Source organism: Aedes aegypti, chromosome 2 (genome assembly GCF_002204515.2).
Source record: "Aedes aegypti strain LVP_AGWG chromosome 2, AaegL5.0 Primary Assembly, whole genome shotgun sequence".
In the NCBI taxonomy this organism is placed as follows: domain Eukaryota; kingdom Metazoa; phylum Arthropoda; class Insecta; order Diptera; family Culicidae; genus Aedes; species Aedes aegypti.
Genome location: NC_035108.1, coordinates 356,321,831 through 356,341,484, shown reverse-complemented (window position 1 = coordinate 356,341,484; position 19,654 = coordinate 356,321,831). Strand labels below are relative to the sequence as shown.

General features: G+C 41.6%; 1 protein-coding gene across 1 annotated transcript in view; it reads left to right on the top strand.

Annotated features, from left to right (window-relative positions):
- Nucleotides 1-19,654, top strand: part of LOC5573386 (neuroendocrine protein 7B2) — a 43,287-nt gene that overhangs the window by 10,958 nt on the left and 12,675 nt on the right. Inside the window, exon 2 of the mRNA XM_001654507.2 lies at nucleotides 15,071-15,775. Coding sequence (XP_001654557.1) covers nucleotides 15,110-15,775 — 666 coding nt within the window. The 5' untranslated portion in view covers nucleotides 15,071-15,109. The remainder of the gene's footprint in view (nucleotides 1-15,070; nucleotides 15,776-19,654) is intronic.

Genomic DNA, 19,654 nt, shown 5'->3' with positions numbered 1-19,654 from the left:
GTTGTAGGCTATGGGTAGACGAGTGTATGATTGGATGCGATGCTCCGTGCCATCTGCTGTTCTTATGCCTCCAATTAGCGCTGTCTTCTGCAAGCCCAGTTCTTGTGCCATCTTCACGTTGTCGCCTCCTAAAATGGAGCAGTTGGCTCCGCTGTCGAGGAGGCCGGTGACTTGCTTTCCTAATACTTCCACTACTGCATGCGGACGATTGTCATTGTCGGGATTGATAATCAGTGAACTGATTTGGACTAGGTCGGGTATTACTGAGGGATCGTTATGGTGAAGCGAGGACTCCATACCCTCGATTACTGGTTCCCCGCTTGCGCGTTTCCCGAGCGTTGACGGCAGGTCGGGCAACTTCGCAGCGAGAATCCCTTCTGACCACAGCGATAGCAGAACAGCACCGCCTGTGGTTTGGCACAGTCCATGAAACGGTGTCCCTCTTCATCACAGTTCCAGCACATCATCACCGCTGGAGGTGCCCGTGCATTGGATGCATCCGCGGCTTGTTGGTTGCAGGGATTGGCCACTGATTGTTGGGGAAATTGATTGGACGACTGTCGTCCTCTTGCTTCTCGTCGATCGAACCTTAGCTTGAGCGCGTTTACTTGTTGGAGTATGGCTTCCATTCGCTGATCCACCTTTTCTTCCTCTTGCGTTGACTGCTCGGTTTCCGGAATGCACGATGGCAGCGACCCGCAGTCCCCATAGCTTTGCAGCTTCTCCGTCTCCAACGCATGGACCTTTCCAAATCTTTGAAGCGGTTGTTGAAGCTTTGATGAACGCAATGAGGAGTTCGGTGTGGCTAGTGCTGGCTCGATGAGTGCTCCATATGGCAACGAGATTCTTCGTTGGTGTTGTTGCAGTTTTCGAAGTTCATCTAGTTCCTTGCACGCCTTTACTAGCAAGCGTGTGGAGTGGTGCGATGCTGCGATGGGAGCGTAGGTGGAATTCATGTTCTTCTTGATGATGAACAGCTTCTCTGGATCGGTCATTGGAGGGTCGACGTACTGGAACAGAGTGGTAATGTCCTGGTAGAACTTGCTGAGCGGCTCATCCTCCTTCTGTAGACGATGGTAGGCCTCTGCTCTCAGGATGTAGGCGTAACTCGCTGGAAGGAATTCGTGCCTGATCAGTCGCTTGAAATCATCCCAGGATACCAACTCGCCAGTCACGTAAACGTTGCTATACCAGTCGAGCGCGTCATCCATTAGCAGGTGCTTGACGTTCTTCAACAATACGTCCTCAGGAACTCCCTCGGATGCTGCGAAGATTTCTACGCGTTGTAGAAAAGTATTCAGCGATGACCCGTCTTTCTCGCCTTTATACCTAAATGGCCAATTGTGGATTGCCTTCAGTGTTCTTCTTTCCTCCAACAACGGCCTTGGGAAGTATTCTTGTGGTCTCTGGTTCAGCTGTCGTAGAAGATCGGCTCGGAGTTGATAGTAATCTTCTCTGGCGTCAGCTTCACCTGCTTCTGCTCTAGGCGGTTCGTACGGCGGAGGTGGCATGCTGCTAATCGTCGGTTCACGCCGGCCGAAATCTTTCTCCATGGTGAATCTGTTGCTGGTTGCCACCCGCTGCCTTAACGTTCCCCGACCTCTTCCTCGGTTGGCAGACAAAACTTCCAAGGACTCTGCTCCCCTTTCGTTGTCGTGTTGAGTTGAGTTCATCCGCTGCGGCCGATTATCCAACGCTTCAATCCCTGGAGATGTAGACTGCCTTTGCGGATGTCCAGCTTGCTCGATGTCCACATGATTCGACGAACTTGAACGAAAAGACGGGTTTCCCTCTGCGTCGAATCCTCGGAAATCTGCCTCTGCTAATATCGAAGTCTGGCTGGTCCTTTTCGGAATTGCACCGGTGCTGCTTTGGTTCACACTTTCACTATTCACGGGTCTGGCACTTTTTTTCGTTCTTCCCAGCGCATCGTCCACATCCTCCAACGAAAACTGTACTAGTAGTGATAATGTGGCGTGCGTGTCGACAAAAACCTCCGGCGGATCGATAATTGCCAGTCTATCCCGATAGTGAATCAATCGCGATCGTATCAGACGCACGGCCGGGAGATCGCCGCGTTTCATCGCTGCTTCCACTTCTGGTAATAATTCGCGCACACGAGTTTGACATTGACTGATATTGTCCCCCGCATCCATTACGTGGGAGGAACTGTCATAAATAATGCCTCTAATCTCATCTTCCTGCATAAGAGCACGCAAGCGAACGGCCCTTGCCCTGCGAGGAAGTGCTCCGAGATTGTTAACATGGCGCAACGCCAATTCGTAACAGATCTCCTCTTCAGACAGGCTAGCTGGATCCATGATCCAAATGGTCTTAATTAGCCAACTAGACAAGAACTAATAAAATGGTAGGTTATACAAATGTGTTACTAAATAACAGAATTGTGCTTCAAACTCAACACAAATTCTAAAAACTACAAACCACAAACTAAAATGGTTCGTTTCGTTGGGCGCCAATGTTGTGAAACGATCTCTGCCGAGACAAAAGTGGCTTAGATCGGACCGGCTAGCAACAAAAACCGCCACAAATTCATAACATACTGTGCAAGCTTTATTACGACTTCCGGGCCACAAACATCCTCTCTGTTCTAGCTACCTAGCACCCTGCTTCTCTAACTTCTTTCTTATTCTTTCTCTTCATTCTCTTTCTTCCTACTCACGGTTCTTCTGGGTGCACCCAAACCATCCGGACGTCACCGTGATCCTCCGGAATCTCCTGCTGTTGGCTGTTCCAAGGCTTCCGACGTTCCTTAAGGCCGTCTGCCACAGCTCGCCTCGACGACTAGCTAGTATCCCTTCACAGCTCCGATCTGGCGGCCCACTGAGGTCGTCGTCTCCCGCGAATTCTTGGTTTGACTCGTGGCTCGCCCAAAGTAACACGCCCAATCTCCTGCTCTTCCCATGAAATCCAACCGGCAATCGCACTTGCTCGCACTCGGGTCCCCAAAGGCGTGCGATCCGGTCGATAGTCGTGCTCGCTCGCACTCGAATCCCGAAGTCATGCAATCCGGTTGGCAGTCGTACTCCCTCGTGCTCAGATCTTGAATTTCCGCTACTCCAGCCACAGTAAAGAAAAAGCCTTCTGATCCAGAAGGCTTTTCGTCTGTCTTCAGCTGGACCGTCTGTCTTCGGCTGGGCCGTCTGTCTTCGGCTGGGCCTTGATGCGGCGATCGAAAATGGTCCTCGAACGCAAGGAATGCCTGCGGCGGAAGGATTAGCGCCGTCCCCGACTTGAGGGTCTGTCGAACTGGGAGTATTTGTTTCGGCGGGAGCACTTTTAGGTTGGATTAGCGCCGTCCCCGACTTAAGGGGCTGTCGAACTGGCCGTATTTGTTTCGGCGGGAGCACTTTTGGGATCGATTAGCGCCGTCCCCGACTTAAGGGGCTGTCGAACTGGCAGTATTTGTTTCGGCGGGAGCACTTTTAGGTTGGATTAGCGCCGTCCCCGACTTAAGGGGCTGTCGAACTGGCCGTATTTGTTTCGGCGGGAGCACTTTTGGGATCGATTAGCGCCGTCCCCGACTTAAGGGGCTGTCGAACTGGCAGTGTTTGTTTCGGCCGGATCACTTTTAGGTTCGGATTTTCCGGACCTGAAAACTTTGGTAGCTGCTGTCGGCCCAACGAATCACTTGTATCTGCCTCGTGTGTGTTTGACCGGAACTACAGTCAGCGACTTTCGCTATGTTTCCAGTGACAGATGATTTTCGCTATGTTGTTTACTCAACCCTTGTCGCACATTTTGGTTCGAATGCACGGAAAACTTTTGTTTGTGGTTTTTATCTTTACGCTTGCACATATCAACACACCCAATGACTGATAGCCAAATTAACTTATGTAACAATATCTTCAGTTTACTTGAGTCACTTGAAAGACCTTTCAAGACCACCATGAACAAACGTTAGGTGCTCTTCTCTTCAAGATGTTTGAGAAAAAGTTCTAAATCTTTCAGAGTTTCCGGCAAAACGCGATTGCGATTTGAAAGGAAACCTTGATTCCCTTAATGGAGTTCAGGATCTTTTGTCTATATCCTCAAAATTCGGAGCGACTGATCAAGATAGACGGTACTTTTTGCTTCCTCACTTGAATCAAAGAGCCTGGGATAGAGGCTGCTTGCTTTGATGTTCGATTTGTCTAAAGTATTGAACTGATTGCTGATTTCCATGCAATTATCAACATTATTCATTTCACCCTTGGAAGAAAGTGCACATTCCGGAGAAAACATCCTTTCCTCTATTTCTGCTACGTTTAGTGACAGTTTTAAATCCAACTTTTTTGGAAGAAAGTTGTGAATTTAGAGATTCACCATTCCTTGTGTTCGTAGTTGCAGCCATGTATAGTGAATGACCGAAAGAAGACGTGACCTGCTAAAAGGTTTTTTTTTGTCTCAAGACGGTGCACACTGGGGCAGAATCGAAAAAACGCGGAAACAACCTGTAGTTCTTCGGAATGAAGAGATAGACGTTTGGTGTCTTCAGCGAAAATGGTCCTTTCAATGAGACCGATTTTTTGACATAAAGTCATATATTTTTGTATTATACGCATAAATGGCTCATATGCCATTTCGGCCAAATGACATTTTAGGTGTATGGTTTCTTCGGCAAAGTTGTTCATTATTTTATACTGAAAATTTTTGCTGAAGACGTCAAATTTCCAAGGCCTACTATTTTTAAAATATAGACATTTTTTGAGAAAATGGTGCTCAAAAACGTAACATTTGAGTTTTGCTTGTATTTTTTCAATTAAAATGCCATATATCGCCTATGACTATGTCATTTATTGGCATAAAGCAGGTCTGGTATAAATTGGATGGTAAAAATAAAATTTTGTTTGATTTTTCAAAGAATATTTCCAAAAAACAGGGATATTGCGTATAGGTCATTCTTGCGATCGGGCAAGTTCGGGCAGTTGTTTTCATCGTCATCTACTTACGAAAGGTCAGAGCATTATTGTCTTTTAATTTCTAGGATATGATATTTAATATATTTTTTCTATGCGATATGAAAGTATGCTAAGCTTATAAAAAGGTTAAAAATTATTCTACATCACAATAAAGCAGTTTTCCAATGAAAACAAAAGTTCAAAATAATAATTAACATTCTTGCGGTTCACTTGTAGCTAAATTCACTCAAATATGTGTTATATACATTGCCTTTACATTGCTCTATTCGCAAAAATGACCTAAGCGCCAGACTCATATCAAACCATTTCGGTCGAATGACAATTGAGGTATGTATATGATTTCTTCGGCAAATTTGATCGTTATTTTATGACATTAATTGCTAAAGATGTAAAATTTCCAAAGCCCACTATTTTTGAAAAACTGATAAAATTGTTTTGAGTACTATATTTGGTTTCTCCGTACTACCGAAGTTTGGCAAACTTGTGTTACACCTGCACTCGTTTGTTTGTTACACTCTCAGTATTTTATATGTTTATATATTACCTAACCTGCCATCACATTTTAGACAAATGGAAGCGAAATGATCGTCTTTATTTCGTCTTTGATTAGAGTGAATGCATCTGTGCATTGCCATAATTTTTCGTTTTGGAATCATTGGCTGAAATCCAATATGCTAAGAGTACTTCACGCACGCGGTATGAATAACTGCCCAACATAGAAAAGCTGTGCAAGGTTTAACATAGTTAACCGCAAGAATATTCATCATTATTTGGAGCTTTTTTAATTGGAAAACTTCTACTTCAAGCATGTTTATAGCTAAGTCAACTTCCAGATAGCATTGAAAATATATATTAAACATTATGCCCTTGGCAAAAATGGATAAGTGGATAGCGATAATAATACCTGCCCGAACTTGACTAATCGCAAGAATAGCCTATACACAATGACCCTGTTTTTTTATTGAAACTTTCGTAAAATAATCAAACACGCACCATCTCTATTTCATGCCAAGAAATGTCATAGGCCTAGATGATTGTATTAAAACTGAATAATTACAAGCAAAACAATAAATATTTTGTACAAAATTTCTTGAAATTTTGTCTGTTTGTCAAAATTCGACATCTTTAGCAATTATTTTCAGGATAAAATAACGATAAACTTTTCAGAATAAATCATATAGCTACCTATGTATCGAATCGAACGATATTGTTTGACATAATGAATCTGGCGCTTATGGCATTTTTGCGAAAAGAAAATACATAGTCAATGAATGTAATAAATATTTAAGTAAATGTAACCTCCAGTAAACCGCAAAGAATGGTAATTATTATTATGCACTTTTGTTTTCATTGGCAAACTGCTATAATAATTTTGAAACTTTTTATAAGCTTAGCATACTTCCAGATCACTTAGAAAAAATATATCGAATATCATATCCTAGAAAATAATAGACAATAATGCTCTGACCTTTCGTAAGTGGATGGCGATGAAAACACCTGCCGGAAATTGCCCGATCGCAAGAATGGCCTATTCGCAATATCTCTGTTTTTTGGAAATATTCTTTGAAAAATCAAACAAAATTTTATTTTTACCATCAAATTTGTAGTAGACCTGCTTTATGCCAATACATTTCATAGTCATAGGAAATATATGGCATTTTATGTGAAAAAAATACAAACAAAACTCAAATGTTACGGTTTTTAGCACCATTTTCAGAAAAAAATGTGTATATTTTAAACCCAGTAGGCCTTGGAAATTTGACGTCTTCAGCAATAATTTTCAGCATAAAACAATGAACAACTTTGCGGAAAAAACCATACACCTAAAATGCCATTTGACCGAAATGGCATATGAGCCATTTATGCGAATAATACAAAAATATATGACTTTATGTCAAAAAATCGGTCTCATTGAAAGGACCATTTTCGCTGAAGACACCAAACGTCTATCTCTTCATTCCGAAGAATTACAGGTTGTTTCCGCGTTTTTTCGATTCTGCCCCAGTGTGCGGTGTCCAACAAGGATAACCACCGCTAGCTTTCGCTAACGGGTCCAACGAAAAATAGAATGCACGGGTCCAAGTAAGGATTGAAATGAGATTGATAGAAAAAAGTTGCACTGAAAAGTACCATTGTAGAACTGAGAAATACTGTTCATTGTTTTAGGTAGTTTTAAAAATTTCCGTGAGCAGAAAGAATTCATGGACGCACAACACAAGGGTACTGTTCCTGCCCTATAATACTCGTCTACCGATGAAACTGTTCTATAATGTTCCCTGTCTTTGTCGTAACGGAATGTACATAATTAATGTGGTCCAAATTTCGGAATATGGTCTTTATCTGTAAACTGAAGTCTCGTTTCATATATTTGGGACAACATTTTGTCAAGCTTTCAGGGGGTCATCCATGAACCAAGGGCTCCTATTTAAGACATAGCCTCCTTTCGTTTTTCTAATTGTGGTCTTTTGAGAATGTTTTTCCTCGCCTTTCTTTGTTTTTCAAAACTGCGATTATTCATTCGTGGACACCTTGGATCCGCTGAGTTTGCTTATCTGTTGATAAGAAAAATAAGAAGGGAATATCATCCGACGTTTCGACCCTTGGTTTATGCCTTCTTAAGAGTGGCCTATTGGAACTTTATTTTCACAGAAGTTCAATATTTGCTGGATCTGACATGTTGTGACACGTATTTCTATATCTGTAGAGTATGTTGAAATATTTGAAATCTAAAATCATATACCTTCCAAAGTTTGTGAGTAATTTTCATTCCATAGAGTCCACTCAAGGGATTTCAAAAACCATAAAGATCTCTATCTGGTTCCGTGGTTTACAAGTGATTCCCTAAGGGTATTCAATGATTTTCAAAGGGTTCCTAGAGGTTCTCAAGAAAATCTTAGGGGTTTCCATAGTTTGTTGGGGTTTACCATGAGGTTTCCATTGGGAACCCAGGGGGTTTGTCAATGATTCCTAAGCGGATCACAGAGATTCCTTGTATCCTACAGGAGATTCCGAGGACCTCTCAAAGCTCTAACTTTTGGACATTTTATTGCAAATTTTACATGTTTTGTTTAAATTCCTCCAGACATTTTCTTCCCAAGGTATTGTACTTGGGAATGCATTAAAAACCCATATTATGTCTTAAAAAAGCCCTGGATTTCTATTGAGAATACTTGAAACCAAATCGGTGTTTTTTAAATGTTTTTTTTTTCAACAAACTTAAGTCTTCATATAACAAATTGATCCAATTCACGAACCTATTTACTTTACGAATTCCGGTAATTGAACTTCTTTGTAGTTTATAACATGCTTGGAGGCGAGATCATATTGAACGTGTATGTGTTCGTTTCCGATTCGATCCGGATAACACTGGGAGTTTGATTTCGCATGCCTTATAGTGAAGAATACAGTAATATTTTTCCTTTCGCAAAATTCCGCGTATTTTTTTATTTTGTTTAAAGAAAGATTTTTATATTTCGCTTTGTTTCGTCATTAACAATTCTAGAAATGCCATGTATAGTTTATTTTCGTATCGGCATGAAAAACTTCACATCGCATACCCTTAAGGCCTGTACTCAAAAAAAAATGCACAATTTTTATTCGTTTGTAACTTTTTTGTCAATCTGGGTATAACTAGATTGGAGTGTATTGCAACGTGCAAATGTGCCAAATTTCATAACAATCGGTTAAGTGATTATTGAGATGGCATCGAAACAAGAAGAAAATCGCCGAAGAATGTTGCGTACCGTCATCGAAAATCCGACTGCGAGCATGATGTGGATCGGAAGACAACTGGGAATCACCCATACAGCTGTCTCTCGGGGGGTAAAATCTTTTAAGGAGTCCCAAACGACCAAGCGGCGGCTGGAAGTGGAAGAAAATCAAAGACAGCTGACCCTGTGAAGGCCCGGAAGGTGTTGGATTATTTCAAGCGTAATCCAAATCATTCGATGCGCGATGCGGCCCTGAAGGCCAAGAGTTCCGCCTGGTTCGTTTAGCAAACCATGAAACGAGCTGGGCTTCGTGTATTCAAGGTCCGGAAGGCACCGAACCGGCTTGATCAACAAAACACGGCGGCCAAATCCCGCGCAAGGAAACTGTATCGAGAGTGGTTAACGAAACCGAAATGTGTGGTTATGGATGACGAAACCTAAATCAAGGCAGACGCACAGCAGATACCGGGGCTATAGTTCTACGTTGCCAAATCACGGTTTGATGTTCTGGAAGACACAAGGAAGAAAAAAAAATGGACAAATTTGCCAAAATATACTTGGTCTGGCAGGCCATATGCCAATACAGTAAACTGTGTAAACCGTACATTACAACGGGTACCATCAACAGCGAAATTTACCGCACCGAATGCCTCCAGAAGCGTCTGTTGCCCTTCCAACGGTCTCACGGAGGCGAGACATTATATTACCCGGATCTGGCATCATGCCATTACGCGCGATCGACAATAACGTTGTTTTTGTACCAAAAACCACCAACCCCCCAAATTCACCACAAATTCGTCCGGTGGAAAGATTTCGGGCTACAATAAAGGCCACATTTCGAAACTCATTCAAGATGTTTAAAAACGAGCTGGAATTGAAGAAAGCATGGATGAAACTGACCAAAAGTTTGGCTTCACCATTGCACAAAATGTAATGAGGGGTCTTAAGGGAAAGGTGCGGGCTTTCAGCGAAGGAAAGGACATTGAATAAAGTTATTATGCCGAAACATAATACATATGTATTAGTTCATTCCCTGAAAGTTTCAAGAAAGTCCGACGTGAAATAAATTTTTGGCGAACACTTTTGTCTGGTGCATTTTTTTCGAACACAGACCTTAGTACATGTTCATAGTGGTTAAATAAAGTAAACTTCATGAAATCAAGATGAAATTGAATGAGATATATTTAGACAATTTGGGTCATCCATGATAATCTGGGTCATCTAACAACTTACTTCAAGTCATTCAATAAATACTGGAAGTTCTGAACCACAAGTCTTATGATCTACAAGCGTTTAATGTTTAATGTTTTGTGAAAGTTGTAAGTAAGGTGGGGCAAAAGTTCGACCTTAGTGGTATAATCAAAATTTCCAGGAAAATAATAGCAGATGAAACAAAACAAATACCATACAGCGAACCTTCAACATATTGGCTATAACTTTGCTGAACAAACTTGTGTCAAAATATTTACCCATTTTTAGTTATAACTGTTTCAAAATTGATTGTCTTAAACGAACTTTTGCCCCACCGGTGGGGCAAAAGTTCGAATCTAGAGTGGGCCAAAGTTCGTTGGCCAAAACACAAAATATCAATAATTTTATGCCAGGCATACTTTATACCAGCCGTACACTTATGTTTGCCGAAAAATACACACTAAATTTTCATCAAAAAATGCCCAAAACAGGGTTAATTGTAATACACCCAAAAAATAGCAGTTTTTCGCAAAACTAAGTGAAAATGTAAAATTTTTGTGATATTTTTCGCACGATCAGGCAACTTTCACTAAATTTGAAGAAAATATGTGGATTTCAGGCAATTCGAAAATTTTTCCGTGGGTTTATACATAGGTCGAACTTTTGCCCCACAGATTCGAACTTTTGCCCCGCTATGGGCCAAAAATTGATTCCAACTATTTATGGAAAAACTTATACACGTCAAAGCATCCTTATGTTAGGCCTAGAAACGCCCTTACATAAAATATTGAAAAATATTTTATCTTCATTTGGTTCCATACATCGAAAGTTTGACCAAATATTACAACATTTACGTCGAAAAACAACAAACAGCCATAACTTTTCCAAATATCAATCGATTTTTATGATATTTGGAGTGAAAGTCTCTTACTTGAATAGCATTTGAACCACCATGACATTTCTAAGTTTTGATTTGATTTGAGCTAGAAATCTTAAAAAGAAACTCTTGCCCCACTCGAACTTTTGCCCCACTTTACTCTATACGTCCAGTAGAATCATATTAGGCTTGATATTGTTGGGCTCAAAGAGAAACTTCTTCATTCAATAACTTCCTCGAATACAGGTCGCTAGATGTACGTGCAGTTCAGTAGCTGCTATGGCAGTCAACCTCGGAAACGAAGACCTACGTTGTGTTGCTATCGGACCCATACCGCTTACCAGCCAAAAACGGGAACTGAGTTGTGCATATGCCTTTAGCAACTATAGGCCAGCTAGCAGCTATAGGGACGACAGGACGATAACCAATCCAAGAAGTAGTTTTTATCTCAAATTACGAATTTGTGATAGCAAAAATCAATTGCGTGTTCTATTGAAGTTGTTATGCGCCCCAAAGTGGTCGATTGAGGAATTTTCCCACATGGTCGACAGGATGATAGCCGAACTAGCTTATCGGCAGCCAGTAGTGATAGCTGGCGACTTTCATGCATGGACAGTTAAAGTGGGGTAGCCGCTGCACCAAACAAAGAGGCCAGCTATTGTTGGAATCCCTGGCCGCATCAAATGTAGAGCTGGGTGGGTACAGTGAGTACCTTCCGCAGAAATAGTGCAGAATTGAATATTGACGTGACGTTTTGTAGTCCTAACCTTTTAAGGTACCATGAACTGACGCGTTGATGACGATTGTACTCATAGTGGTCATCAATCGATTCGCTATAGTATAATACCAGACGGGCGGAGGGCAGTGCGATATAACTCGACTCAAGCCCGAGGTTGGAAAACAGCGCGCTTCTTCGACGTTCGAAGCCATGAGGCGCCAATGCCAAAGTAACCATAAGCACTAATAATAAGCCCTTAATCAGCATCATAGATGCGTACATGCATTATAATAGCACCACAAATGCTTACACACCTTATAACAGCACTTCCGCAGCATAGAAATCCTATTACAGCATCATTAATGCTTCTAAGATTGATGCATACAGGCATTAGATAAGCACTATATTGGCTTTATATTCGAATACAGGGCATGTTTAAATGCCATCCAGTGTTTTGACAGATATACCACGTGCTTTGTGTTTGCATATAGTGGTAAGAGGGAGTCAAACATACATTTTCTCACTACTACAATTGCAGGTTTAATGACGTGGAAAAGTGATGGTTTAAATTGGTCACTTTTCTTTCCAATACTATTCATCTTATGTGGCCGTAGAAGCAAAGGAGCAAGACAACAACTCAACAGTACGGGTGTCGCAGGTTCGATACGCAAAATGAGGAATTTCATCATCATAAAACGAGGATCAAAATGTGGCAATTGCAAGTCCTCAAAAGCATAAAAACTACCAAAACGAATATGTCTGATACGGAGAAGTACTATCTGTATCATTTTATTACATTTTTTGCATACTATTAGAGGTTTCCGTTTTCATTCATTCATTTATTTACCTCGTGTACCAGTTGCTTGGCCGCATACGCGAAAGCTCTCTGGCTACGCAGCGAAAGCACAAAATATTCGCCCTAAAAACCTGGCGAAAACAACTGACGTTTCTCACGTGGTCTTATATCAGCATTAGTGGTGCAGATAAGCACGGTTATATCTTGGCACTATAATGGCACGCTATTTCGCCTTTTCTGGCATAATAATAGCATTATATGCGTATATAAAACTGACATACATCAAATGATTACCCTATATGCGCATATAATGCTGTTACCGTGCCGCATTATCGTGCTTACTGGTTACTTGGGCGGAACACTCTGGACCTAAACGGTGAAGAGCTTGTTGCTGTGATATCACGAGCGTGTAATGCTTGCAAGCTGAGAAAAGCGTCTCCTAGAGAGGCCGTCGTGTACTGGTTTTGCGAATCAATTGCAAATCTTTGGGCTAGACGAAGAATGCTACGTGCATGCACAGAAGCACAAATAGAAGAACGCAGTGAAGTATTCAGAAAGGCAAAGTTAGCTCACAAAAAGGATATCAAGAGTCGAAAACGGACATGCTTTGATAGTCTATGCGAAAGTGCCAACTCGAGTTCGTAGGGTGACGCCTACAGAGTGGTAATGGCTAAGACCAAAGGTGCCATAGAACCCCAAGAGAAGTTGCCCAAGTTGCTGCGATCGATAATCGATGTACACTTCCCGCATCATCCCACAACCTCTCTCTCCCAGCGCCGTATGAGACAGATGAAGGAAAAAAAAAGAGATAGCGAGGATAACGAACGAAGAGCTGGCAGAAGTCGTGAAATCATCGCGTCAAATAAGGCACCGGGACCGGATGGTATCCCGAATGTGGCTCTAAAAGCGGCAGTCAATGCTTATCCGGACATGTTCAGAACCGTGATCCAACGCTGCATAGATTAAGGAATACTCCCGGATGAATGGAAGAAACAGAAGTTAATGCTACTACCAACGGCGGGGAAACCACCCGGTGAGTCGTCGGCGTATGAACTTATCTGTATTCGAGATACGACGGGAAAGTTATTGGAGAGCTTGATCCTCGAAAGGCTAGTACCCTATACGGAAGATGCGGACGACCTGTCCAACAACCAGTTTGGATTCAGGAAAGGTTAATCTACTCTGGACGCTATCCAGTCGGACGTTCAGACAGCTGAGGAGGCAATCGAGCATAAAAGGAGCGGCATACGTTACTGCGCGGTTGTCACTCTGGATGGGAAGAATGCGTTCAACAGCGCAAGCTGGGAAGCGATAGCCTACGCATTTCACTACCTCAAGGTACCGGTGCAGTAGTGAAAGCTTCTAGAAAGCTATTTTAATGGTAGGATTCTACTGTATGACACAGAGGAGAGGCAGACAAGCATTCGTATTACCGCGGGAGTATCTCAAGGTTCAATCCTGGGCCCAATGTTATGGAATACGATGTACGATGACGTACTGAGACGGGTGTTAACACTTCAGTAGTCGTGCTGTTATATTTTGTACAACATCGGTTAAAACCCTCGGTATTCGTATACAGCATCAGCGCGGTGCTTCTGACGAAGGTCAACCGCGCGACAACCGGAAGGTTGAGATTGTTGGCTTCGCCGAATGCAGACAACCGGAAGGTTAAGATTGTTGCTGGAATGCAGTAACTACGGCTGTCACTCACATTATGTTAGAATTGCAGCTCCTATGGCACGCCGACCATGAGTTGGCTGCAGAGGATTAGCCCTGCCTAGGCTGGTCCCTTGTAACATTGTTAAAGTCGGGAGATGAGGGTTCAGTCGGTCGTCATTGGTGCGACATCCCCACACTCCATAAGTTACCCTCTCAGAGGTATTTGCAGATTTCTCCCGTGTAAAAAAAGGACAATCCCAAAAGTTAGACCTATGGTTATCCCTTCAATTTGCACATACAATCTTGTTGGTATCTTCTTTCATATGACAGACGCCTTTAGTATGAGAAGATCCTCCACAAATCATGCATTTAGCATCCATGTGACAATGTTTGTTACAATGAGCTCATGTTTGACACCAACCGCACTGAGTGGGAATCTGAAAATTAACTCTAGGTTTCTATGAATGTTTCCATGTCACACGGACATCGAACATAAGTCTTGCAATTTCTAAAGCCCTAATTTTATTTAGATCACTTATGTTGAAGTGAGCTAAATAACATTCTTAAGAAAGCCCTTTCCGATGAATGCCAATTTGCTTTTTTTCATAATGATTACTTGGACTGGGGAAAACTCCAAGTAAATCAAATACAGTGAAACCTCCATGAGTCGATATTCCATGACTCGATATCGACTCATGGAACTATACTGAAAACAACATTTCATGCTGATCCCCGCAAGGCAATTGTTTCCACGACTCGATATTTCCATGAGTCGATGGTCCCTTCAGATATCGACTCATGGAAGTTTTGCTGTATTCCATTTTTGATCTCTTCAGGTAACCTATTGACCACTTGAAAGACATTTCATAACGACCATGAACAAACTTTCAGTTTTGTCTTCATAAGAAAACAAATTGTGCTTTTTCTTTGAGAAGAATTTCCGGCAAAACGCGACAGTCTCTTTTCTTTGCGGTTTCCTCCAAATTCGAAACAACTCACCACGATTGGCGGAACCCTTTGCTTTCTTATTTGAATTAATGAGCCTGGACTATAGGCAACTGCGATTTAGTTTTCGGAAAATTTGTCCTTATCATCGAAGTGATTGCTCATTTCGATGCGATTATCAACATCAACCATTTCACTCTTGGAAGAAAGTTAACAAGTTGCATTAACCACTCTTTTTCTCATTTGTTTTTCCAGGACAAACCCGGGTGCCTCTCCGTGTGTGAGCACCACCAAATGTACTTCTTTTTTGTTTTGGCCTCGCTGATGGCTGCCAGTGGACCGGCGCTGGCATACCTATCAGCGGGCTTGAAGGATCAGCTACTGTCGGACGTGTTGCTGCGTGAGATAGTGGATCGCATGGGCAAGGACATCGCCGAGGCGGCCGATTCCTACATCGACCCGATGGACGAGTTTCCTGGACGGCTGGCGATGATGGCCCGGGCCAGCAAGGACCTGGAATCGGAACAACTGGACTACGATGCGCTGCTGGATGGTAACCCGAATCCGTCACCGCGGGATCAGGAATACCTCCAGCATAGTTCGCTCTGGGGACATCAGTATGTGTCCGGTGGAGCTGGAGAAGGTCCTCATCATCCGAAACCGCAGGTGAAGACCGATGCCAGCCTACCGGCTTACTGCAATCCGCCCAACCCATGCCCGGTGGGATACTCGGAAGACCAAGGATGCACGATGGATTTTGAAAATACGGCCGCCTTCAGTCGGGAATACCAAGCTGCGCAGGATTGTATGTGCGATGGTGAACACATGTTCAATTGCCCCACTCAGCAGCAGAGCGATGCGGGATCGCAGATGGATTCGGATCTGGAAAGCTTCATTGCGCGGCAATTCCACACCCAGGAGCATAAGAGTTTGGTTGCGAAGAAGTTCCACGTAAAGAAGGTAGGTGCAGTTGTGATATTTTTCAATTTTTATTTTTTCGAACACATATTATGGGAGTTGTGCTCATTTTTAGATAACGATAGCGGTACTATTCAACAGCTAAGATTAACAATCGGAAATAAGTTAATATAACTATTTGTGAATGGTATAGTGCTAACTAAATTCAGCAATATACCATTTCCACGCGTGTCACGAACTTTAGTCTGAGTGTCGTGTACATTTTTAAAGGCGGCTAAAGTATTTTTTATTACATGAACGCTACCATTTCATAAGCAACGATTGAATTGAATATATAAGATTCTCATACCTCTCGCTGTAACGCTTTTGGACAAATTGAGATGCAAAATTATGAAAAAAAAAATGGAATCGTTCTGATGGGCTTCGATCCCACGACTCCCCAGTCCGCTAGATAGGGCGCGTTAACCAACTACGCCACGGAACGGATAACCATTCTGCAGCGCCGTATCGGCCAACCTGATATTGAAGTCATTCACGACCCCACATTCTCTTTCATAACTTTGCATCTCCTTCGGATCTATTAGATGCTCAATTCAACACTCTTAAGCGTGCCTACGAGCAACAGAGGTTGGACAACTTCAAAATTCAAAGCAGTATCTGGTCACTTTCTACCAGGGAGAATTATTTTGATTCAGTGCTTGAAAGAGTCTTGTCTGCTTTCATGCTGGTCATGCAACTGAAGCTCCGCCAAGTTGAAACAGGAATCCGCTGTTCGATTTTCGATTAATTGAGCTCCCAGCTAAGTCTGTGTCGTTTTGCAAAGAATCGATGTTGAAATAGCGATGTCCGGCCGATTGTTGACTGCAACATACAGAAGACCACCGACCAAACATTGGTGTTTGTCCTTGGATGTTAATTGATCACGCCCCTAAGTCTGCTGGATAAAGCTAGACTCCATCGGCTCGGTAGGGGGACTGGGGGTAGTTTGCCCATGTTAAGGAAAACAGCAATTTTATATGTAAAAACATTATTGTATGCTCTTTTTTGATGATGGTCGGATAAACAAACATTTTTTCTATCAAATAGTAGAAACAGCTGTCCATTTTAGCTTTTCTGAGTTTTATAAATCATTTTTTTAAAAAATGCTTGCTTAACTGCATATGTATTGTTTTGCGGGGTAAAACGCCCCGCTTCAGTTCGGCGTTAGCCATGCTGTAAACGTATGCACACAATCATGCTTGTTTATAGGTTGCATACATCCGGGCGTTTGTTCAGATGTTATTGTTCAATAATAGTACACATGCTGATGCGAAAAATGTACATACACTCCCGTGCAAAAGTTTGGGTTCACCCCCTCAAAAACATGCAAAAGTATTCTGTCCATATATCTGTGATTACACGTCCAATTGAAACTCTTTAAGCCGCATTCGAAAGGCAAAGAGTTATTCTTACTTCGTATGTATTTTTCTAAAAACATTTTTTAAATTTTGTATACTAAATTTCACTTAAAATTGTGACATTTTTCAAAAAACACACTGAAAAATCATATCTCTTTTCCTCAGCATTGGGTCGACCAAAATTTTCAATCAAAATGTCATTAGAATCGTAATCTTATATTCTTTTAAGAGACCTCACGAAATTTTGGCGGAAAAATCTGGAAAGTATTCAAAATCAATGAAACAGTCAGTCAAGTCATCGTGCAAAAGTTTGGGTTCACCCCTCAGTATGATGCAAATCGTGCAAAAGTTTGGGTTCACCTGAGCCACACGCACATCATTTTTGTCAATATCTCTGTCATTTTTCAACCGATTTTAATAGTTTAAAGCTTTTTTGAGCGCAAATAATGGCGCGTACATGATTGGTTTGAGATTTCACAGATTTAAGTAAGTTCAGGTGAACCCAAACTTTTGCACGATACACCATACTGAGGGGTGAACCCAAACTTTTGCACGATGACTTGACTGACTGTTTTATTTATTTTGAATACTTTTCAGATTTTTCCGCAAAAATTTCATGAGTGCTCTTCAAAGAATATAAGATTACGATTCTGAAGACACCTTGTTTTAAAATTTTGATCGATCCAATGCTGAGGAAATTAGTAATGTTTTTTCAGTGTGTTTTTTGAAAAATGCCACAACTTTAAGTACATATTTAGTACACAAAGTTCAAAGAATGTTTTTGGAAAAATACATACGAAGTAAGAATAACTCTTTTCCTTTCGAATGCGGCTTAAAGAGTTTGAATTGGACGTATAATCACAGAGATATGGACTGAACACTTTTGCATGTTTTTTAGGGGGTGAACCCAAACTTATGCACGGGAGTTTATGTAAGGTTCCAAATTACGCGTAACTTTAATATGGCATTACGTTTGGTAGAATTTGAATTCAAACGGCTGTTTTGGTGTTATGAAATAGGGGTGGGCGTTTTGCCCCCAGAGTTGATTAATGTTTAGGTCCTTCAATAAGCTTTTTTAGGACAAACTCAACATATTTTTTTCATGTTATACAAACTATGACAGTGCACAAGTTGACTCCCGGCGATAGTTTCAGAAATTTGATTATTTATCGACCTAAAATTTGACCTTGAAGATCGCACAAAATTGCAACGAAAATAGCAAAAAACGTTTTTATACGTTTTTTACGATTTTTTTGAGAAAAACACATAAAAATATATTAGGAGAAGCATTTTTATCCATTTTCTTTAACCTAGGGTGAAAAAAAGTATTCTAAACCACACCGTTCGCCCAAATCGAGGGTGGCGCATTTTGCCCCCTATGGGCATACTACCCCCAGTTCCCCTACTCATGCTTTATAGCTTCCAAACCCAAACTACTTACCAGTTTCTTACCTACCATCGTGCGCTCGATTCGGGGCCCCAGAAAGTGTCTCGCATCTCCAAGAACCATCAACGAAGGATAAAGACCTGCATGTTCCTAAGGTTGCCCAAAATTTTATGGCACATTATTGGAGTACCAAAAGACCAAATGTAGTACTAGAAGTAGTACCTATTCAACGAATTCACTCGTTGCCATGTTCACGTAAATAACACGGCACCGCTCAAACGTCAGATAGTGAACTCGTGCATCGGTCCATGGATCAATGCATGCGTTCACTACAGTGGGGAGTCGCTCGTTGGGGGTCTGCTACATGGAATGACTCGATGGTTGAATTTTCGCTGGTTGGAAAAAAATCCAACTAAAAAGCACTCGAATGTCAAGAGTAGATGTCAAACTGACTTTGATGTCTGCGCACCGTCGCATTGGAGTCTCCATATATAGAACAAATGTGCATGTAGGGTAACCAATATAATTTGGACCCCTATATATTTTGGACCCCCTTGGCCATTTTCCTGCTAATTTCCCAGTTTGAATCGAAAGACCAACTCAATTTGCATGCTATTTTGGAAGATAGGACTGTTCCGCACTTGCATCAACCGTTTGTACAAAGAAAATGTTTTTATTTTATCTGAAATTAATTTAATTCAATCGGTGCATCCATGCAACCGTAACACAACGTTACACACAGGAATTGAAGCCGTCAGAAAGTTTCAAATGTAAGAAAAACGTTTTTCAAATTTCTGGACAAAAATCGTAGAATTTCTTCGGTTTTCCATTGTCGATCGATTGATTAGACTATGGGCAAGCATATTATACATCCAGTGTCATGGACTTTGTCACCAAACGATAAAAAAAAATGCCGGTGGTCCAAAATTTATACTTTGAGGGTCCAAAATGTATTGGTGTGTCCAAAATCATGAAAAACAGTGCTTCACAATTCAATTATTATCGACGTTTTTTGGATCCTTCATGACCATTTGGGTATTTTTATCTCGTAGAGGAAGTTTTTCTCTACATTTTGACATGTTCTTTGACTTGGTTACGCTGTGCAATTAATTAATTGGGACACAAAACTAAAATCAC